The sequence below is a fragment of the Anopheles ziemanni genome, chromosome X (assembly GCF_943734765.1).
Source record: "Anopheles ziemanni chromosome X, idAnoZiCoDA_A2_x.2, whole genome shotgun sequence".
Classification (NCBI taxonomy): Eukaryota; Metazoa; Arthropoda; class Insecta; order Diptera; family Culicidae; genus Anopheles; species Anopheles ziemanni.
Genome location: NC_080707.1, coordinates 8,822,679 through 8,846,745, shown reverse-complemented (window position 1 = coordinate 8,846,745; position 24,067 = coordinate 8,822,679). Strand labels below are relative to the sequence as shown.

The 24,067-nt window shown below is 48.5% G+C and overlaps 1 protein-coding gene across 1 annotated transcript in view; it reads left to right on the top strand.

The window, feature by feature from the left end:
• The first annotated feature begins 8,209 nt into the window (after window positions 1–8,209).
• Window positions 8,210–24,067, top strand: part of LOC131290989 (protein encore) — a 101,251-nt gene continuing 85,393 nt past the window's right edge. Inside the window, exons 1-3 of the mRNA XM_058320180.1 lie at window positions 8,210–8,551; window positions 9,254–10,642; window positions 17,724–17,912. Coding sequence (XP_058176163.1) covers window positions 8,273–8,551; window positions 9,254–10,642; window positions 17,724–17,912 — 1,857 coding nt within the window. The 5' untranslated portion in view covers window positions 8,210–8,272. The remainder of the gene's footprint in view (window positions 8,552–9,253; window positions 10,643–17,723; window positions 17,913–24,067) is intronic.

Sequence of the window (24,067 nt, the reverse complement as noted above, 5' to 3'; positions counted from 1 at the left end):
ATCCCTGTTCTTTTTCTTGTGCTTTCTCACCCGCATCCTTCCGCGAGGACGCTAACGTAACGGGGTGTGCAAAGTAAGTATCGAAAAGTAGAGGTACAGCAGAACCGGCAAACTGCTGTTTGAATGTTCTATTACTTCAGCAATGGCAAATGCCCACCATTTCTGTTTATAAAATAAAGATCATAAACGGGAACCCCGCGTAAGGCACACACGGGGCGCATGATGGTGTTATTTATTATTCCGAGAATTTATCGCGCGTGTACCTCGCAACCACACGCACACACTCGTGCGTGTGGCTGCTCGATTGCGTCCTCCTCGCGTGTGTCAACGCATGCCGCCTGTGTATGTGTGCCCGTGTGTATGTGTGGCGATGTTAGAAAAAAGAAGAACAGCAGCAGCGGCCGCCCTGCCTTTGAGCATCCGCGAGTTGCGACGTCGCGCGTCGCGCGCGGCAGCTCTCGCGTTGAATTCCGTTTGCTGCGAAGCATGCCCAGCATGCCTGCTGGCTGCTGCGGTTGTGTTTGTGTGGCCCGAGGACGTGTGTGTGTGTGTGTGTGTGTAAAGGTGCACAGCAGCAGCAGAAGCAGCAGGAACAGCGGGGAGATGAAAACTCAAGGGATCGCTGCGGACGGCACGGAAAATCGAGTGTTAATAACCTCTGGCGGTGTCGTGGTGTGCGTGCGGGCCCCGCTATCTGGCATTCTTTTCACATCCCGTATACGGTGCGCGATATACAGCCGCGACGAAGTGCTGAGATTGCCTACCTCCGCGGGCGACCGCCCGCCTCCGGGGAGCTGCTTATATATCCAATCTCCAGCCTGCGCTTCGATCGCTAGATCGATGATTCTGCTGCCCAGCCCGCTTTGTTGGTGTTGGTGGTTGCTGGCCGTTTTTGCTGCTCGTCTCCGCAGTGGTCGCCTCCTCACCTGCCCACGGAGGGAGTTAGCGCGATGCAACCCTTTTTGCAGTGCCCATTAACCGCAAACATCTGACCGACTTGAGTAACTGCAGTCTCCGGTTGCCTGAGTTTCGTTAAGGTCTCACTTAAAAAACCCCTGAAATAACTCTCCGAGGTCAGGTTCTAACGTAGGCCAGCTGGCCTAGCTCCACCTGGGACGAGCTGCCATCACGGGTGAATGCACCAACATCCCATTGCGTACGAAATATTACACTGTTTTCAGGGCCAATTCGTCGGCATCAAGCTGTTTTTTGTTGGTAGTAGGCAGTCAATTGCACGCGCACGGTTTTTGTTTGGCATCGTTAGGAAACACTTTGGGCTTGTTAAGTTTAACTTTGCCATTATCGGTCGCAACATTGACGCGACAACAACGCGACCTTTTCTCGTCGCGTCAATGTTGCTACCGATAATGGCAAAGTTAAACTTAACAAGCCCAAAGTGTTTCCTAACGATGCCAAACAAAAACCGTGCACGTGCAATTGACTGCCTACTACCAACAAAGAGCAGCTTGATGCCGACGAATTGGCCCTGAAAACAGTGTATAACGCCCAAACGAATCCAAGGCCAGTTCATAGTTGGCTCCGTGAGGACTACTATTCAGAACCATTATTGAAACCACATACGCCTTCATGCTCTTTTCTCTACTCCAGGTGTAATGCACCACCGTTTCTAATTCGGCTTCTTTCGTTCCGACGGTTTTGATCCCATTCTCTGTCCAATGGTATCCGCATGGTTATGATGCAGGTACGTCGGTGGATACGCTGTTTGCTCTCCCCGACACACATCCCTATTTCATCTTCCATTAGTTGGCCTATCGTAATCTTCAGAACCTAATTTCAAGATCCTCCTGAGTGGCATGCTAATGGCTCATGCAAATACTGGTAATCGAGGGAGATTTCTTTTGCAAACATCTGTAGCACCTAAGATGACCTTAAGGTGGGAGCTGCTGATCACAGGGGCACGCTTCACTATTGTATTCTAGCGTCGTACTAACCATGGAAGGTGACAGTATCCGGATCTATCATAATTGCGAATAGGGAAACTTCACCTTCGCCAAACAGTATTATAACTTCAGTATAAAGATGCTTTCCCTCCATTCCACAGATATTCTGAAAACATATTTCAATGACGTTCTTTATGGGTTTTTTATTCGCTTCTATTGGGACTGCAATCGAATCGAATTCACTCGCCCTCTCGCCAAACATAAACACACATTACAGCAGAAAAAGGCCACCGGACATTTGTTTGCCAAACCTCACTCGACCTTCGAATGAGAAGCCTTCCTGCCTTGAAGAGGAGTAGACGGGGGGGTTCTACTAGCGCCACTGTGTAAACTTTGCTGTTTCCACCCGACGAACTTTTCTCGCTTTTCTGGCTTCGTTCGGCGTAACGTTGTTTCCCGGTAGGCAAGTTTTACTCTAAGGACGAATAAACCTGCACCCAGAGTAAAGAGTTGTTACGTTCTTGTCCAGGTCTTCTCGGATTAGCGTGGAATGATAACTGTGATAACTTTGCCTGGTAGTCCAGTGTTTGGCTACCAGGAAACGAGGCTGGGACTTTGTTAGGATTCCGTGGAAAACAACATTTAATTGTTGCACGGATTAGAGGACGAGTTTATTTCTCCAGAGAATGACAAACTTCGTCAACCGGGGGTTGGCAGGTATTCCATCGTATTACAAGCGAATCAAGTTTCGAATCTCGACGTCTACCTTCTGCAGCGGATGGGAGAGGAAGAGATAGAGCGAATAGAGCGTTCGCCGCCGGAAGGAAGGAAAACAGTTAACCGCAGCTGAAGTGGGCGCGGGAAGTGGTTGAAGCAGTAGAGAGCAAAGTGGACGGATGGATACCAGAGGCCTCCCCTCAGTCGGGGCGAATCGAGATCCGCCAGAAGGACGGAGGCAGCTCAGTGTTCCGATGGTGCCTATCTCCGGGCAGGGGGGCAAACCGGATACAGGGCGCGCTTGCGCTGCTCGTGCACTCTTCCAGACACGCAAACACCAGTAATGCGGTTACGGTGAGACAACGATCCGGAAGTGAGGGAGAAAAGGGGAAGATGTTAACGCAGGTGTCATATGTATTCTATTCCTCATGTGCGACACGCCATTGCTTCATATCATTTCGCTGGTGGCCGAGGACATTAAGCAGATGCAAATCAACACATCTCGATGGGTTTTGCCCATTGTCACCATAATCCTAGCGCACTCGTTATCGATTTGCAGCGTTTGTTCTATTCGCCCCGAAATCTGTCAAAAACTTTCCACACACCAGCGAGAGAAAGAGCGAGCGATGGCCTGCCATCCAGCGCCACAGTAAGCAGCTGGAACTGGGATGAATGGAATCGGTGGATGTCCCGGCCCTTGTGCTCTGGTGGCGAGACACGCATTCCGTCACATCGCCATCGATGTTCGACGCGAATCGGGGATTTTTAATGCCCCGGGTCCATCCCGTGAGGATGCGGGGCGCGGTGTTGGAAAAGGAATTTCCCGGAATGAACAGTGTTGCCAAATGGGTAGCACTCGGTGCAAGGATCGGTCCAACAACACTGACTGCATTGGACCGTCTCGCAGGCTCCGGAGGTCCGAGAAGAAGGCACACAGCGCGGGGGAATAATGAGCGCTAGCCGGGGAAGAGACGCGAGGAAAAAGGACGGTGTTGAGGTTGGGATGGGCGAGCGAGAAGACCGAGGGAGATACAGGCGTACAGGGCAGGAGAGCGAGCAGGTAGCAGGCAATCGAGCAGTCGCGCTTCCAGGAGGTTCTTGGGAGGTCAGTTCCTAGCGAATCGCCTTTTGCTTATTTTCGCTTGCCCTTCTTCGGCGCGGTTTTTTTGCCTCTTCCCACCGGCCACACACTCAGCATACACACGCAGTTACGTCCACCGTCCCACCATCCCTTGCCTCATATCCCATCTTCAGTCCCGGGGCAGAGCAAGCGCTTTTCGAATTCTCTTTTCGTCGCCATCTTCGTCGGGTCAGCACGGCGGCCACACAGTGTCCGGCCAGTGTGGTCCGGTTCTACCCAGCGGACGGTCGCGTACGCGTCGTTCGTCTCTCGGCAGGTTGAGCGCACACGCCTGTGTGTGTGTGGCGTGCGGTTTTGGTTTTTCGTTTGCCAGACTCCAGTTCTCCAGCGCTGTTTGTCATCCACCGAAAGCACCGAAAAGCGACTGCATCGCTCCGAAAAAAAGATGTGTATGCAAACAAACACACAACGAACGTGTAACGTGATCCAGCGTGAGGCTAATTCCCTTCCTTTCTCTCTCTCTCTCTCCTCTACACTTGCAGCCCGGACGGACCCGAAGCGGACCTTAACCCTTGGTTGGTAAGCACCACTTGCTTGCGCGATCCGAGCTGTCAAACAGATCCGGCCCCTAAGGATCCTGCGCGGACGAAGGACTATGGCAAAACAAACATCCCCCGGGAGGGGGCGGAAAGGGCATGGAAACGTGATATCCCGGTGCACGCCTTGACCGCACGACCGTAGGCCACCGTAACCCGCCCCTCCCTTCCCCACGGTGCGGCCGGAGAGCGAAAACAAAGAAGCACAACAACACACCGAACACATGCACGCACGCACGATGCGGTACACATGTGTGTGCGAGCGCACGCACGTGGGTGCAATGAGTATGCTGCAAGGAAAAGCTTGCTCTCTCTCTCTCTCTCTCTCTCTCTCTCTCTCGCTCGCTCGCTCGTTCGGCCACCCACCTGCATCCGTCCGATCAGAACCGCTTTGTCCGTGTGGCGCGCCACCGGAAGACGGGGCGTCACGAAACGTACCAAAAATCCGTACGTGGACACGACCGACCTGGCCGTCGATCTTGCTTTGCCGGGTAGCAACGTGTGCCGTCCTCACAGTGAAGCAGTCCCCTTGTGTTTGTCTCTATGTGACCGTGTGTTTGTGCCTCATCTCACTTACATGCCTGCACACACCAGTGATTAGGGAAAACGGAAAAACAGAACATGATTGCATTCGGGAAGGATACAATATGCCGTGCGTTTGTGTGTGTCTGTGTGTTTGCATGTGTTGCGCAATCGCTGTTGACAGTGCCAAAACGCTGCCGTCTCTCCATATTCTCGTGTGTGAGTGCGTGCGAGTGGCTGTATGGGGTTTTGTTTGTTTGTTCGGTACGGATCGATCTGCTGCTCTGCCAGACGGCGTGTGTTGTGGCAAGTTCACGTTGGTTTCGCGGAGCGGTCATTTAAGTTTGACATTTCTTAAATGCGATTTCGAACAAAAATTAAAGAACGACCGTTGGTTTGCTAACGACTGCCAACGGTTGATAAAACGGATGGCATTTGTTTCCTCGGTTGGATTAAACATAGCTTTCCTATTATGTTGTGTAAAGTATGTTTTCCTCATGATCGATAAAAGATCTTTCTTATTGGATTGGAAATATTTAATTTATTTTATCTAAATTCGCCTATCGGTGGGCCTATGTGTGGAGTTGTTCGCCCCGTCCCTATTGTTTTGCCACTCGTCAACACACACACACGAACACACAGACCCACACAAACACACGTGCGTATCCATACTCAATTGATGCACAATGGTGTTGGTAGTGGTAGTAGTAGTAGCAGAATTGATTACATAAAAAGTGCCCACAAGGATTCTTCACGCCGCTGGGGACGATTTGAACGGTTGACTCACACTCACACACACCAACGGCCTACTCCCCTTCCCCTGCTGCACACTGCCGTCGTCTAATTCTTTTCCATTGCTTCGTGTTTTTCTTTCGCAAACAGCAGTCAGCGGCGGAAAACAAACACAGTTCGAGCTGAAAACCCAGTGCTGCTGAAGCGTTCCAGATTTCGGCCCCTCTCCAAACTCCGGGCCGGGTGCGTTTAGTCGAAAGGTTTCGGTGTACTAAGTGTACCGCAAACCACACGCAAGACAAAACAAAAAGGAACAGAAAGAAAACGAGGAAAACCAGCACCCAACACCGCGCCGCGTGTATCCTCTCCGCCCCCCCTGCACGTGGTGGTGGTTTACAATACACACATTCGATCCAGTGGTTGCATGCGCGCGCGCGCTCGTGTGTGAGTGTGTGTGCGTGGTTTTTGTCCGTGTGCATTAGGCGCCCGTGTGGTGCGTCGTGTGTAGAAAAGTGCGTGAGAAATCTGCTACAGTGCAGTGTGCAGGGCAAGCGGTTGTGCGAGCGCTGGTAAATAACGGCCACGAAAACACAACACACCTCGAGTCCCAACCAGCAGAAGGAATAAGCGACGAGGGCACGGGTCAATCGAATTGTGTGTGTGTGTGTTTACGAATCACGCTAGAATGAAGCGAGCGGAGGGTGGAAACGTGATGTGTCCTGCTGGCACGACTCACCAGCGATGCCGCTAGAAGGCGAATAGAATTTATCGAAAACCAATTCGGGTCTGCCGTGTGTCTGGCTGTGTGCGCCCTCCGGTATCCTGACACACGCGGGAGGGACGAGTTGTCCCTGTTTCGTTCGTTCGTGTGTGTGTGTGTGCGCGCGCGCGCCCGTGTGTGTTACCCGCGTGCTCGCGTTCTCATTCGTGTCTGTGTGCGCCGGTTGTCGGTTCGCGCGTGTCAATTTCGTTCGCAGTTCGCCGTGTGTGTGTGCGTGTATGTGCGTGTGAGGAAAATTTCAGTTTCGCTTGCCAAAACCCCCCCTCCCGCTCAATCCACCTCGAATCCTTCGCTCGAAACGGCCTGGGGCACTGAATCCTTGCCATTGCGTGAGGGCAACTAGTGTGCGTGCGTGCGTGCGCGCCCGCGAGCGTACGTACGTGCGTGCGTGCGTGCGTGCGTGCATGCGTCCGTGGGTGTTCGTCGGGTATTAATGCGCGCGTGTCGTTTCATTGTTTGTCGCGCTTAGCGTTGGGGGAAAATCGGGCTGCTAGTGTTTCCCGCTGGAGCATCACATCATCATTCACTGTCTCCTAGGGAGAATATCACACTCTCACGCTCGGTGTTGGTGCCGAGCAGCTGCAGTGCAAGCAAGTGTGTGCGCCGTGTGCATCCTTTGCAGCGGTCCCAATTGTTGTGCGTCGCGTGTCTATGTGTGTGCGTGCTTGCGTGAGAAGGAAAGTGCGTTTCCTTTGTGTGGCAAGCGCGCAGCCAGTGGCGTGCTGTTGTTGATATTGTTGCAGCTTCCTCCGATCATCACCTCAATCACAACCACCGCCAGCGCAAAACCGCAACAACCAATCAACCAACCGACCAACACCACCGTCTTGTTCTACGATCTCTTCCCGACTGGTGCGAGCTGTGCCCAATGGTGGTGGTAATAGGCGGATAGTAAAACGGAGGCTCTGAAGCTCGAGATCTCCGTACATCCGTGTTCCGGCGTGCTGCACCGGCGAAAGCGACCATCCTTATGCATCGCTACCGGCAACAGTATCATCACCACCGCCACCACCACCACCTTCACCAGCACCACCAACAACAACATCATCGCCCTCTCCGTCGCCATCACCATCGCCACCTCCGCCGCCAAGTGCTGCTGCATCACCTTCTGCAGAGCCATCGACAACAGCTGCGACCGGCCGTCGCCCGCGACTCGCTCGGCAGAAGGTTCAGCGTGTGCGTGTGAAGCAAGGAAGCGAAAAGGGCACAGGAGGCAAAGCGGTGTGTGCGAAAAATAAAAAGAAAATAGAATCAACGAAGGAGAGAAGAAGGAGGAGGAGGAGGAAGTAGAGCGAAAGGGCAGAGGAAGGGCTTCGTTGTGCCTCCCTGCGTTTGAAATCCCGCCTTCCCCAACCTCCCCCTCGCCCACCCCCCCCTGGTGCCAGCCTCCAGGTGAATGTGTACGCCGGGTGCACGCGCGCCCATGTGTGTGTGTGTGTGCACGGGCGTGTGTGTGTTAATTGGCGTGAGTTCGTTACGCCCCAGAGCCAACGCCGGAGGAGGCCCGGCCAGTGTGTAGGTGTGCGCGCGCGTGTGTCACCCGGGGTGTGTGTATGTGCGTCGGTGTCCTACACATGGTGCGTAAGCGCACACCGTGATTGCGTAGACCGTTCCGTGTTTCCGTTTCCGGGTGTTGGTGCGCGTGAGTGTGTGTGTGTGTGTGTGTGTAAGTGTGCACGCACGTGACCTGAACCAACCAAGTTCGGTTCAGCGCACTGCCCGTGTCCTGTGTTCCAAAAGAAGCTGCTCTGCGTGCTCACCTAGTGGCTTGTAAAGCTGGAGCAGAAGGAGCAGTCCCACCTCGTTGTCGTCGCCCTGTCGGTCAACTGCCTACGCGACCGACAAGACCACCACCGACACCACAGCCGCCACCAACAGCACAAACAGCAGCAACCAATGCAACAAAGAATGCAGCGCTGCCGGGGCTGAGCGGAGGAAAACCATGGAAATACATGTGAAGCAGTGCAAGCAGCGCAACAGACGACGGGAGCGGGCCCAACGTATGATCGCGGAGCGGGACAAGGATGCGGCCGCGGACGCAACCGGTAACCGGGATCCGGACGACAGTGCCGACGAGGACAGCGGGCCGCTGAGCCGGGAGAAACCGCACCGGCCTCCCGTGCGCCGGAAACGCAAGGAGAAGGAACCGTCACCCGTGCTCGAGGAGGACATCATCGACGGGTTCGCGATACTCGCGTTCAAAACGTACGAGGATATCGAGGTAGGTTGAGCAAAGCGGCATTCGCAGATGGAATCCCCACAATCACGGAGACCTCTCAGATATTCCAAAGGGGTACCTAAGATATCGATGGGCCAAGGGACCTCTCAGATACCGCTATAGGTTCCTCAAATTTTGATGTTCCAAAAGACCTGGCTAAGATTTTGAAGGGTCAAAGGACATCTCAGCTATCCCAAAAGGTACCTTAGGTTATGAAGGGCTAAATGACATCTCAGAAATCCCAATAGGTTCCTCAGATTTTGATGTGCCTAGATATCTCTCAGATATCCCAATAGTTACCTTAGATTTTGATGTGCCAAACGTCCTTTCGGATATCCCTCGGAAAGGTCTCTCAGATTTTGAAGTTCCAAAGGACATCTCAGATATCCCATAAGGTATCTCAGATATTGACAAGCCACTAGACCTCTCGGATATCCCAAAAGGTTCCTCTGATGTTGATGTGCCTAGTGTTCTCTCTGATATTGCAAGAGGTGGTTTTTGGAGCCTGTGGTCGATTTGAGAAGAATTTCACTTAAACTCTAAGAACTTCCGCTTTGTTAATGTTGAAGGTATTGCGGAAGGTGTGCAGTTCACTCGTCTGAAAACTGTGCTGTGCTTTGCAGCGCTGTATACCAGTAGCATGCCGAATCCTTTGGTAATGTGGTCTAATATATTCTGTTTTTGTTTCTTCTCCTCGTTCAACAGTTTGCGATCAAAATCGCCAACAAGCGCAATGAGAAGCGACTGTCGTCGATCGTGGAACTGACGACAGTCATGGTGCAGGAGGAGAAGCCACCGAAAATCATCGACACCACGCTGTCCAAGCTGGCCGGTGCGGATAAGGTGGCGCTCGTCGACGGCCTATCGGTGGCCAGCCTCAACAATAACAGTAGTAGCAACAACAACAACAGTATCAACAGCGACAGCCAGTCCCAGGCTGCCGGTGTCAACAGTAACCATCATCCGCTGCATCACCCGCCGCACCATACCCTGCACCACCCGGCGCTACAGGCCGGTGGCAATGGGAACTCGGCGGGCGGCGTTGGCGGGACCACGGTGTCCACCAACAACGCCAGCAGTGGGAACGGTGGTGCCGGTAGTAACAATCCCGGTGTTGTCGACGGTGGCCTGACGCCCGACGGAGGCCTACTGAATGCCGCCAACGGTGGTGGCAGCGCCGGCAGCAATCACCACAACCATCTGCTCAACCACAGTCACCATAATCACCTTCACAACCACCACCACCATCTGCACCATCACTACAGCAACCACAACCATCATCCACCGCCGCCTTCGCCGCAACAGCAGCAGCAGCAGCAACAATCGGCGTACTCCTCTCCCCTGCACCATCATCCCCACCACCTGAACCATCTAGTCGTGAGCAATGGGACGGCGGGAACGACGGCGGCAACCGGTGATAGCAGCAGTTCAGGGCCAAGCAATAGCAACAGTAGCAATGGAAGCAGCAATAGCGGTGGTGGCAGCGTGAACGGTGCTCCGGATCCGTCGGCGACGCAGACCACCACGACACAGAAGGTGCCCGGAAGCAACAGCGTCGTCGGCGGTACCACCAATGCGACCGGCACCGGTCCGAGCGGCACCGGAAGCAGTAGTATCAACGTAAACAGTAGCAGTAATAATCATAGCATCAACGGTAGCAACAGCAGCAGCAGCAGTAGTAGCAGCAGCATTTCTTTAAGTAACAACGGCAGTGCCAGCATTATTGGCGGAGGAGCCGGCAACGGCGGTGACGAGCTGGGCGCTGTGAACGGGGCCAGTTCCGGAATGGGCGCCGGTAGCAACACGGACGGCACCAACAGTAGCAGTAGCAGCAGCAGCGGCGGTAGTAGCAATAGTACGAGCAACAACACCGGTCCGGGCAGCACGTTGCCGACCGGTGGCGGTACGATTAACCACGGCGGCAGCGTAAACCACCATCAACTTCATCACCAACACCATCATCATCAGCAGCAGCAACAGCAGCAGCAGCAGCAGCAGCAGCAACACACCCATCATCTTCATCAGCATCTTCAACAGCAACATCCGCACCATCAACAACACCATCAACATAACCATCACTTGTCAGCGGCACATGTAAGTATCCGGACGTATGTCGGTGTTGTTTTGTGCAAAGCACTAGCTCGGGCTCATTTGTCGCCAACTGCCGGGACGTCCCTTTTTTGGGAAGGAACGAGTTACGCCTCAGTGACTAGGACTTTGTTCAGGAGTAATTAAATCCGTGCGTGAGATCACGAACGTTAGAGGAGCCGCTACAAAGACGAGGTTTTTGAGTCGGAAGTAAACCGTACACGAACCGGTGGAGTTTGAAAATGGACGCGGATTGGCGTTGTGATGTGATAGATTTCTGGAACAGATGAGCATAATATTTACCTAATCAACCACTTCCGCACGTTGGAATCTGCCGCGCGCTGCCTTTTACCAGCATCAAATGTTCATTCTTACATGCGGGTAGTAACGTAGGTGTCAAACAGGATTGATTTGGACTATTTTTCCTTCAAAAACCGAGAACGACAGCTAAAATTGCTCTGCAAACATATTTTAGAGTAGCATTTCGTTTGTCTGCAGCATAAAGTTGACTGTTATCATGCGAATTACTGCAACCGTTATGGCCAAAACTGTAAACCAACGAAGGACGATAGTTTATTGGCAAAGGCAGATTGACCCCGAAATGAACCACTTCGTGTCTTTCGAGTTCAGCTGATGTGGTTTTTTTCGTACTATGACGTTTATGGAAGAAAGACAAACATACCGATTGGAAGCCAAATCGAATTACGCTACTCGATCTATCGAAAACAATGTTGGATTTCATGCTCTATAACCGCATGTGTAATCTTTGCGACAGGTAGGAATCAACTTATCAAAAACGTAAATAAACGAAGTAGTATTTCTTTCGTTCGATCACTCTGTAAGAGACGGGACATATGGTCGTAGTTGCTAAGCGGAGAAGATCAATCTACAATCGAATATTGATTGGAATTCTGATGGTGCTTTCCGTAGTTTTGTTTATTTCTATTTCCAACAATGAACAACAAAATAATAATATGTTTCAACAACACGGAGCTCTTTCAAATACTGCTCTCCCGCTTTCGGAAGAAAGATTCCTTGCAATCGAATGTATTTGAGAAAACCTTTAAACTCATTATCTATTCCAATAATGTTAAAGCCAAACCAAGACAGCAAAATCGGCAGCAACAGTAGAATATCAATGTTTCTGTCGGTTATGGCTTAAGCTCGAATAAACTAAGGCCAGCGACATATTCAAACAAGTAAGACTATCAAAATGTAGTTTTAGAAAAACTTCACTAATGTCAATTGATAAGTTGACTTACTCCAATCAATTATCTTGACAACATTTTGCTCCTATCGCCGATGAAAATCTATTTCGAAGGTCTATTTTGTTATTATGATCATCACCATCGTGCAAAAAGGCCAAACCCATTCGCGATAAGATTTGCTTCAAAAGCGGCCTGAAATAACACTCGCAAACGATAATTAATTACTTGACGTTTTTATGCCCTAGACATTGGACACGGTTTACTAGCGTCTTTCCATCGGCTAGCGAAAAAATGGATTCACGAATGGTGAGACGCGGGTTGTTCACTAGAAAGTATTGTTCATTCAATTCCTCCACTCTTTGGCAAACTTCTTTTTGCGCCCAGCTGAGATGGTTTGGCATTCGTCGTTCGATTTTTCGGCCTGTGTGTTCCGGCAGGATCGTTTCGGTTTTTACGAGCGTGTGGAGGAGAGCCCCCAACGTGCCTCTCCGGCAGAACAGCAAAGGAGGATCTCCTTCTGCAGGTTTGCAGATCGTCGACCCGAGCATCGGTCGCGCTCGGTTGCCATTTCTTTTGATCTACCGTTTGCGTGTGTGTGTGTGTGTGTGTGGGGGGTGTGTGTTGCGCATGTGAATGAATGCAAAATGCCCACATAAAAAGTCACCCCATAAAATCGGTCCATATATCCCCTTTGAGTGGCAAACTGATGCCGCCGACAGGATCGGGAAGGTGCGTTAATTATTTTCGTACGACACAGACACCAGTTCGCAGGGCCGCGTTACCGAGTGCAAGGGTGAAACACACACCCACAGTCCCAGCAAGGCAAGGATCGGACGGATAACCGGACACGGTCTGGCGTTGTCCCAGGGTGATAACCTGATTTTTGTTAACCACTCCACGGCCTTTCCCACCCTTAACCATTTTTGCCATCTTCTCCCGTTTGTTTCGCGATGTTTTAGTTACGGGACTTTTGCTTCTTCTGACTTGGGCAATCGACCACCCCTAGGGACACACAGACACATACTTCACCAGTGTGTTTGTTGTGTTTGGTCGCGTTTGGTGGGTTCGGGTTTTGATTTGTTTTTTAGCCGGTTTGCGAAATGGTTTATTTTTTAATGTTCTACCATTTTCGTTGGTTGGATTCTTTGCTGCTGCTGGTGGGGGTAAAAAGGCAAACATTTTCCACGACAGTTTGGCAAATTTCAACGGCCGTCTCTGCGGTCGTTCATGGTTCGTGTCGTCTGTTGCAGTTTTGGTGCATGGCCCTGGCTGTCCTCTTCGACGCTTTTCGTATTGTTTTATCGCTGCTGGAGCGTTACTGCAATCTGGCCAGCATGTGCAGTTTTGAGGGTTTTCTGTTGCCATTTTTAAGGCCCTACTTCGTTCTCATATTCTCTACCGTGTGGTTGCGTGCCGAGAGAAAGGTTGTTAAACGCGAGACTAATTGCGTGCGACGCTGGTCGTAAATATCGGGATGGACAAAATATGCGTCAAGCGAGACGTTTGCAGTAACATGTGTGAACCACTGAAAATAAAAACAACTAAAACCACACCTATGTGAAGTAAAAGCGAAAAAAATCCCGTGAGTTTGATCGTCGGCACTTGTACGGGAAAATATGTAAATTACAGAATGATTAACGTATTTGATGGATGCGTTATTTTACTATTTTTATAGATCAATTAAAGCATATGGTACAGATTGACACTGCAACCAATTTGTCATTCTGAACAGCTTGGGATTGCTACAGAACAAATACGGGACGTTTTTTTCGACCCATTCCGGGGCTATCTCATCTTTTATTAAATATGAACAATCAATGACAATAAACGAACAACAGTGTTCTTGTTCAAACACTTGATAATAATTAAAAGAAGATGTACAAAATTTTAGGAAATCAATGTTGATGGCATTTCTTGATATAATTTGCAGTGGTTTGCAAATACCGATGCTCAACACATATCAAACATATCAATTCAAAAAACAATTTCTTCATTCACTACGTGAAATTAATGTGTTTCACTTGGTTACATACTGCTTCATCTTATTTAGCTCTTGCTTGTAGCGAGTGTTGCTAAGCATGCGGTATACCTACAAGTACACCGTTATCGGTGGTTAGGGCAGTGGTAATTAAAAAGTTTGTTTTATAATTCCCATATCGTGTTTGTGCATTGTTGATATCGTTTATTTACATGTATAAACATGTAATCAAGCCCTTATTTAAAATGCATAAACCTTTTTTAATTGTTTGTTGAATTGTATCACGCTTACGTTATTTTCTTCACAATTACTCGATTTTGATTCAGCAGGATGCCTTTTTTCTTCAAAGCCTAATCTTTTCTAAATCAGCCTTAGCAAAGGCATTTACAATACAATTTTTCATTGCAATTAAATAAAATTTATCACTTCTGCTCAAAGTGACAGTTCATTACAATGTTTCGATGGGCCAGTGTCAATGGGCTCTGACAGCGCAGGTTTGACATAAAATTTCCGCTCACTCGTTTGATAACGAAAAATTCTACAAAAATTGTTTGTGCAGTTATTTGATCATTTTCATGTATTGAAATGAACGTATTGTTCTACGTGGAGGAAAGAACAAAATGCGTTTAAACTAATAGAGCAAAACGTAAACAAATTCGAGTTTCCAATTTTCAGAAAGGAATTATGAAATGCTATTAAATGTAAATTTCTTTTTCTAAAACCATCGACTAATAAGGGTGTTAGAAACAAACTTATCAAACGCGTATCGAAGTTGTTCCAAAAAATAACAATTTTAACGAAACTTGTGCGGAAGGACCAGTATGCATGCGCTCGGGCGCAAAAGAAGATCTTGCCGGCATATGCAATTGAGCAGGACGCAAAAACACACACACACACACACACGCGTACACATCGCTGTCTAAAAATATCGATTCACGGCACGGTCGTTGCGCGCCTCCGGCGTTTATGGTTACGCTTGCGTTTTGTTTATTATTTCGTATGTTTGTTTATTTGTTCGTTTTTATTGTTTTTTTTTTGCTGTCACTCTCTCCCTCTCTCCCTATCTCTTTGTTGCTATTTACCCCTCCCGTTATCCCCCGGGGGTACAACCATCGTTTGTTGTTGCCTTTCCCGGTACTTTCCAGATGGTGTGCATCGGCATCGAATGCGATCCGATTAACCTCCGCCTCCCGAGGGTCACCGGAGATGCACTACTGGGGATGGTGGAGGGGATCGGATTGGGAGGGGGGGGGGGGAGTCATGCTCTTTCATTAATCCAATTTCCATAACGCTTAACCCCTAAGCGGGGATTGTGCTGGAGGGCTCAGAAAAGGCAGATAACGAGAGGGGGGGGAGAGAGAGAGAGATAGTGATGCGGAAGACTGGTTGGTTAGAGATTACTCACTAATAGCGATACGATTAGCGCAGCTTCGCGGTTTTACAGATTGCGTTTCGCTCCTGCATGTGTGCGTGTGTGTCGCAGGATGTAAAGGAAACGTATGAAGGATCGATGACGACGACGCCAACGACGACGATGCTCGCCCGAGAGTAATTAATTATAATCGTCAGCAAAAGCCCGCTGACAGCTAAAGCCTCCGGAAGAAGAACTTTAGCACCTTCCCGCCTCCTCCCGCTTGTTCCCCCCCCCCCGCTCGGGCTGGCGAGGGAGATGTATTGTTTGTTGTTGTGCCTACTAATTAGCAAAGCCGTGGTCCAATAATGATGCATCCGAGCTCTGCTCATTCACTCGGTACTGCGTACGACTTTTAAACAACTTTGTGATTATAATAAATTTGGTTTTTGTGAAACCCGACACCGTATACACATAAACAATCGAGCGCAGTGCACACACACACACACGCACACCAAGTTGCAGAAAATCGAACGCGGCGAATGAACAACGAACGACGCAGCGACGATGGGTTTATGGGCCGCCTGTAAAATAATAACATCCCTTTAATGGGCACTAATTGATAGCTCCAGTTAACCGTGTCCACCGCGCTTCCCGACATCGCCCCCTCCTATTTCAACCCCCTTTTCTATCCTCTTCCGGGGGGAATAAAATGCGGGAGGGGGCGCGATCTGCCCGGTTTCGAATTGATTGGAAGAGTTGCTGGCGAGTCAAACCGAAACTGCATCGAACAACAATGGCACTTGGCCGGGGAAGTGAAGCCGCGCGTGGCGTTAATTAGGTTATGAAATAATCAACTCCGGTCGGTAGAGCGTCTCCATTTTCCATTTGGTGGTTGGTGTGCTAAAAAGAGGGAGAGGGAGGGACCATTTTCCGACGGCGTTTGGTTTGTTTCCTTGTTTTTGCAATCTTCCTTCCTTCGGTGAGTGCATTTTATTACTCTCGAGGGTGCGTTAACGGGAGAGTCATTCGGGAATAAAAGATGCTCAACATCAAGTAAACATAGTCCCCTTAAGAGTGCACATCTGTGAACATTGCCCCGATGAATTGCAAATGTTTAAAACGCACTGTTAGCGGTGGGTTTATTACACGGTTGCGAAACACAAATAACACAAAATTGCATTTTCTCATGACTACGTACTAAAGCAGAACAATCGGGGAAGTAATCATGCTTTTGCACGTTTGCTCTTCGCGTTCTCGATTGACCCGGTGACCGCCAGTTCTTTGACCCCCCCAGCTGATTCCCGTTATCCTTTGGCATCGGGTTCCTACTATCAACTCTGTACCTAGGTCGCAACTACTTTCGTGCTAAACTCGGGACCTAGGTTGCTTTCGCTACCTAGCTCCTGCGCATCTGTCAGTTCCTTGACAGCTGTTTATTTGCCAACATTTATTTGTCAACAATGCCGTCATTTTACCGTTAGTGGTTTTTCATCAGGCTGTTGCAAAACCGAGAATGAAGGGTTTATCTTAATCATGTTGTTTTAAAATAGTTTCACCAAAGTAACTGTCGCCTGTATTTATATTTGTGTACATAAAAATGGCCGATTTGTTAAAGGATCCAAAACTATATTGTGATGTGACAAACATCACAAACTCAATTTGTGACGAAAATTGTTTTCACTTACGGTTATCATTTTGTGATGATTGAAACTCATCATTTGAAGCAGTACGCGTTCCGGTAGAGTGTTTTCTAGCTTACACAAAATGTTTTGAACATTATCTTCTTTTTTTATCATTTATTTTGAAAGGTGTAACTTACCAATTGTATAATAGGTACACAGTTTTGAAACATAGCTGTAGGTTTTCGATCCTGCGTTTATTGCACAGAATATTTGTTTATTGATTATTATTTATTGATGATTATTATGGAAGTAACGTTATTTCCACTCCACATTGCTCTGTGGTTCCTCTTCATGTCTGCGGTTTCGCTCTTTGTTCACCTTCGCCCGAGTCCCGTTTCTACTGAAAGTTATTTGATTGAATTTAAATGTGATTCACCTCACCGTGAGATGTCAAAAAGTTTTCTCTACTGACGCAGTTTTGAACAAGGGAAACTGAGAATGAAAAAAATAAAAGATACACGGTACTGAGGGATTCCGTGAAAAAGGGAATAAACATTGGTTTTAAACCCCAATGCCAAATTATGCTGGCAATAGGAATTGATCTTGAGTGTACTGATGTTTTCACTTGAATGTTTTTCGTCTTATGTTTATTTTTAAACTATGACGAACTGCTCCTCAATGTTATAGTGTATTGATTTTTCTCAATTTTGTTTTGCTTCGGAACTATGAAACAAGCGTTATACATACATAAGACGGATTCCTGGTAGGAAAATTTGGTTTCCTTGCCGGGGGGATAACCCCCCGGTTACTTTACTTAGGTCAATTCCCAGCAGAAATAAATACTTTTGGCTGGCTGACGCCTTCCTATTTCCAACCTTGCCATTGATGCTAATTTTCCCGTGGTTCCTTTTTTTTCTCTCCACAGAATCTTTCTCTACCTTCGATCATCGATCCGGGCACGTCGGACGACAGTGGGCGCGCCTCGGAGCGGCTGACGACGTCGTCCGTGGCCCAGCGGGATCCGGACAGTTCGCGGGACCGGCTCAGTGACGCCAGCAGTCGCTGCAGCTCCGGCAAAGGATATATCTGTGATAGCGAAGGAGAAGACGATAAGGTAAGTGGAACCATTACGAACCTCGGGAGACCTGCACCGGGTGCTTCCGTTATTTATCTTTGGGAAATCATAACCCACTCCCGGAGGGGGAGAGGCGTTAAACGATGTCTGTGAATTCCGACGGGGTTCTCTCGCTGAAAAACTGGTTGAACATGGTGCGTAGAGAAGAGTCGGGTGTTTCTCGCGAATGCGGAAATATTCACCTGCATCGGTAGCTGTCGAAATTTGCAGCACCATGATAATGATGGGTTAATATACTCTGCCTATCGACGAGGATGGCCATCCAGTAGGTCCAGCTAACGGCGATGCACTGTTATTTCCCGCGTGTGGATGTTATTGTGCGCACTTTGGCCCCATTTTCATGCGCGATTTTTCACCTCGCTAAGTAGGAAGAGGGCATGTTGGCACACAAGGCTAGAACAACGTGCTTGCGTTCTTCTCCGTGCCCGGGCTCGGGAGGGGGTATAAGAGATCGACGGTAACACCACCACCACCTAGGACCGTTGTGTGACTTTTGTCGCATTTGCAGCGAAGGATGCTGCGTGCTCAGACGCGCCCCGTCTCTGTGATGGGCATATTATCGAACAGGTGTGAGGTGGTCGCTGCTGCTTTTCCCGCTTTCCGCTCGGTAGCCCGCTTCTTTCGGTGCAGACCACCACTCGGCTAATTTTCTCGCCCGTTCGCGAACGTGTGAAAAGTGTCAGCTTCCACTCCAGCGAAGCGCAATTCGTGAATAAATGGATGAAGAAAAAAAAAACCATCCATGACGTTCGGTTTCCTAATCGCTAATTTCGAGCGTTAAATTAGTTGCAGAAGAACGTGGGATGGGCGTGTATATTTGTGTGTGTGTGTGCATCCGGGTCACGTAAGTTTGTTTTCCGCAATATGCTTCGCCAATGACGGGGGTCAGTATGAAATCTATATAGCACCTGTTTGTCACTAGAACGATGGCAACGGAATGGGGCTCCGTAGCCGAAGGGTAGCGTTGTCCATTGGCATCCCGAGGGTCTTGGGTTCGAATCCCGTACCACAACAGCTATCGCCATAATGTGTGTCGGCAACACCTGCTACACACTGCAACACATATCAGGTGATGACTCTTTATGGCGCCGTTACGTAAAAACCAGAGATGAGTATCGACGATATATATTCCTTTCGGTCTCTCTTTCTCCCTCTCGCTCTCTCTATCCCTTTCTTTAGCTGGTACTTTGGGATGCCTGTACAAAACAAACACCGTCCGGTTAACGGGTTTGGAGGCGTGCTTCACAAGTCAGCAACTATTTAACCAGGGGGTGCCTCGATGGGTTGCCAGCCAGCTGGGCTGCCATAAAAAAATATGATGACACCCTGTGTTGCACCCCGTTTCCCGGAACGACGGAGTGAGAGGTCAAGCACGGTGTGTTTGGCCGTGATGTGCACCTTAAAATATACATTCACAAGAGGATCTCTCGGTACCCCGGAGGAGCATGATGTTTACTATCGAAAATAAAACCTCCGATGCTTGCGCTTGCCTTGCCAGTACTCTTAATGCTCTTCTTGGGTTTTGCCTGCTCGCCAAATGATTGGTTAAGTGCGTGTTCAGCATTTAACAGGCGATAAAAAAAAGAGCAGCGTGCGAAAGGACGACACCATTCGCTCTAGGTTGTTGGGCGGGCGAGCGCCGGTAGGCTATAAACGAGCTTACTTTATGCTCGTGCCTTACCCTGTTATTAACAGCGAACGGATGCTTCGTCCGTCGATTTCTTGTTTTGATTTTTCCGTGTTCGTTTCGTGCAGCTTTTGTTGTCACCCAAATGATCTGCCGCCTCAAGGATACGTGCCGCCATAGGACAGACCGGGGCAGGACCTGGTGGTGCACCTACCGGAAAAGGGAACGGACCTCGACGTGCTGGCGTTGTTTGTTGCATGCATGCAGCAGTTTTAAACCGGGCCACAGTTTTACGACCGGGCTTCGGTTAAGCGTTTTGCACAGGATCATAAATCAATTCGGCGAGGGGGAGACCGTTCACATCTTACGATCGACCTAAACTCCCCCCCCACCATCCGGGAGTCGGGTTGTTTGTCGAGGTGTCGCTTTGGAGTCCTGCTCACGATGAGCGTGCATGCCAGGGCACGAAGGCGAGTAACAATGCACAGATCCTGCTCGGAGGAGGTACCAAAACCTACCCATTTTTTTATGGGCCTTTGTCTGACGAATCTGCATTTATGACTGCAGCAGCGGTCCGCCCGTTAATGCGTGTACCCTTTTTGATTGTTGGTGTGGCTTGGCTTGCATGTTAAAACCCCCGGCCAGTGGATGGTAATTCCGCGAAAGCGGCATACAAAATGCGCCATATTTTCGGGGTAAGTTCGTTCATCTCATCAAACACTGATGGCAAGAGATATACATCACCTCAACGTATCGATGCAAGAGATGTGCTGAAGACGCGACATTCTACACAATGAAATCCTGAACCATTAACCATCGAGTTTTATAGATGAGCTACTTACAGATTGGATAATCTGGTGCAATTACATCGAATTGCACTTTTATTATCAACACGATTCACTCGAAGATCGGAAGCTCCCTGGGAATTTCTTAGTTCAAGCAAGATAGGATAAATTGGTGCAATGACTTCAACTATAATTAAACCATTCGGATTAACATGCTTCTCAACTCTGGACTGATCAGAGTATGTGATAAAACTGAAGTGCATAAGATCGATTCGAAGTATTATAGATGAAGTATGATAGGACAGGCTGGTGCAACGACTTCAACCATAATTGAACATTTATGACCAACACGGTTTCCGGGTCTGAGCCTGGAAAATTATGTGACACTGAAATGCTCCGGTTGGAAGCTTTATAGATGAGCTATAATAGGATGGGTTGGTGCAATTCAGCTATATTTGAACATTTATGATCAATATGCCTCGCAGGGGGTCGCCGATCACGCAGATTATGCGATACAACTGAAATGGATAAGATCAGGTTGAACCTAATAGCCCAAGATCGGAAGCTGCATCGAAATTTAGTAGTTCAGCTTCGGTAGGAAAAACTGGTGCAGTAACTTCAGCTATAATTGAACGTTTCTGTTCGGCATGGTTCCCAGGTCAGGACCGCTTCAAGCTTTATTCTGGTGTGCTGCAAAGTTTTATAGATGAGCTATAATTGGATGAGCTGGTGCAACGACTTCAGCTTTGATTGAACATAAACGATTAACAAGGTTCGCTGTTCTGTACTGGCCCGAGTATTGGATACAGCTGAAGTGGCCAAGATGAAATCGGCCTGAATTGCTAAAATCGGAAGCTTTATGTATCGAAGTTTTATAGATGAGCTACGATAGCACACGCTAGGGCTATGACTTCTACCATAATTTAACATTTATGGCCAACATGGTTCCCGGTTGTGGAACTGAAATTACCAATATCGGAAGTTTTATGCATCGGAGTTTTATAGCTGGGCTATGATTGGATAAACCGGTGGAACGATTTCAACTATACTTGAACATTAATGATCAACATGGTTCCCAATTCTGAAATTGAAATACTCACGATCGGAAGCCTTATGCATCGATGTTTCCTAAATGACAGGATAAAATGGTGCAATGACTTCTACTATAATCGAACATTTATGATGAGGTTCGCAGTTCTGGGCTGATCAGAGTACATCATACGTCTCAAATATCTGAATCTGGTTTGAACTGAAATGCTATAATCGGAATGTATGTGGATCCCAGATTTATAGATAAGCTATGATAGGATACATGGGTGCAACGACTTTTACTGTAATTGAACATTAGTGATCTACATGGTTCCCTGGTCTGGAACAGGTACACCCTGCGGTGCGATAGAAAGGTCCTCATGTTGACCTAGAGACGTACCAAATTATATAGGACTAAGAACTTAAATGCCTTAGATCGCGTTTGTTCTTAAGAGAATATGTCTCAGTTAGCTGATTCCTTATGTCTGGATCTCTCTGATGATGATCAGTGCCTTAGATTGTGCAACTCGTTCTTTGAATCCTGGAGTCATTTTAAATTCCTGGCCTTAAAGAACAACGAAAGACTTACGCACCATGCAGAGGTGCACCGATGTCATTCAGAGGCTACTCATTGTTGTGTACCAAGAGCCTATTCAAACGTGGAATTGCAGAAAGACGCTAAAAGCGAAGAGTGCTTTACTGGTTTTACTTTGTTTTACGGCACTACCTCTAAAACCAAAGAATACCAGATTGGATACATGGCTCTAGTGGCAGCACGGAGAACCAAATGCCCATATGCAACAAGTTGGCCGCAACACAGGATGACGGACATGATCAAACTCATAAATGGCGCTGTTTCTAACCGCAAGCAAACTCCTTCCTTCCTAGCAGATGTTTTACACTGTCTTACTTGCAGTATTTCTTAAATTATAGGAACGTTCCGAGTTTTTCGAGGAATAAGAAATAGGTTCCGGGAAGCGCCGCATGGCTGGTGAGCACGTTCCCTTGCCTTCTCCGAATGTCTGCCTGAAACATACGCTGCTCTACCAGCGACAGCTTCGACTACTCGGGAGGTGTGCGTATATTAGCTAAATTTAAGTAATTGCCTCAATTATCGGCTACTTCTCACTTTCCGGCAGTGTGTGGTTGTTTTGATCTCCCGAGCACGGAACTCGCAGTGCGCGTGCCCTGGAGCACCTTCTGAGCGGTTTCGATTTTATTAGTTTTGCTGTTCTGCTCCCAAACGCGACTTGCGAAGGAGGTCGGCTTACACTGGCATCCGGTGTGGATGGATATTCATATGCTGTTGATGACACCCCGATGCATGTGCACCACCGTGTTTTGCGGGGTTTTGCGCGTCACTAGCGCCAAACTGAGCCAGTGTGAGTGGTGTGTGCGGTGATTTAATTGCTTTTTCCCATCATCTTAGGCCCCCCCAGGCCAAAGGTCCGGGACGTGTGTGAAAGCAGTAAACCCCTTGCCGTTGCGCGTTCGCTCTATAACCTAAATAAAATCCGTCAACGAGTCGCCAACAGTCGTCGGCGTGTGGTTCGGTTTTGAATGTCTTTTCCTTCCCGACCTTAATGTTTTTATTTCTTCTGTCGACCGGATCAACCTTCCGAGTGGCCCCTTTTTATTGCAAACACTTGTACCAACGTTGCGGCGTGCGTCGTTTTCCGTTTTCCCTCGTTTACGTCACTTTGCAACTGGTTTGAAAAAAAAAAAATATGTTCGATAAAACACACAACTCTGTGTTTAGAGGTCGCTTGCGTTTTTTTTTTTCTTCACAAACATTTGAAACTTCTACTCACTAGCAATATCTGCTAGTCAAAATCTCATCTCCACGTCAACGCAGGGAAAATAGGGACGGCTTACTGTAAGAAGAAGCTAAGCACACAACCAAACGATTGTTAAGAACGGCAGATTCCGTGGAGTTATTTCCAAACATTATTCACAACTTTTGTTTCAGCCTTCAGAAGAAGGCCCAAACCCGAAGTTCGCAGATGACATCTCAATGGAAGGTTTTGTGAAAATTACGATGGAAAAGCGTGAGGATACAGGCGTGGTTCGACGAAGGGGCGGGGAACAGTGGATCAATAAAATGGGTCTGAATTTAAAATGCAATCTGAAATAATTTATGCGGTTTTCCATTTCAATTTCGGCTTGTTCGGTTTTTTTTCTCTCTCCCCACTTCCTGTTGCGAGGAAGTGCGGCAATGCCCTTGGCGGGCATTTTCTTATTGTTTTTCATTTTGTTTCGTGACAAATTTGTGAGCCCTGGGAAAATAGGCCGCCCATTGGAGCAGGCTGCCAGGTTTTTTTTTTTCCTTTTTTGATTTTACTACCCAAATCCTGAGCCACACTGGACTATAAATCGCGGTCGCTTGGGTTGAGGTACCCCTCCCTCCCTCCCTCCCCGTTTTTCCGGTGCTGCAGTTTTTCCACTTGGAACTCATTTTCTCGTTTTCCGCTGTCCGCACTACAAAAAAGCACCCCGTGTGCGGCAGCAGACAAATTGTTTTTCAATTATCATAATCCTTACGCTTGTCCTGCCCGGAGAGCTCCGCTCCATGGGGTTTTTCCGAGTTGCTTCCCATCAACTTGTTCCTTTTCGTCCTTTCGACGTTTGTACCACGATGTTGGGGGTTTTTGTTTTACTTGGTTTCCGGTCGGGTTAGAAATTTTCCCATTCAA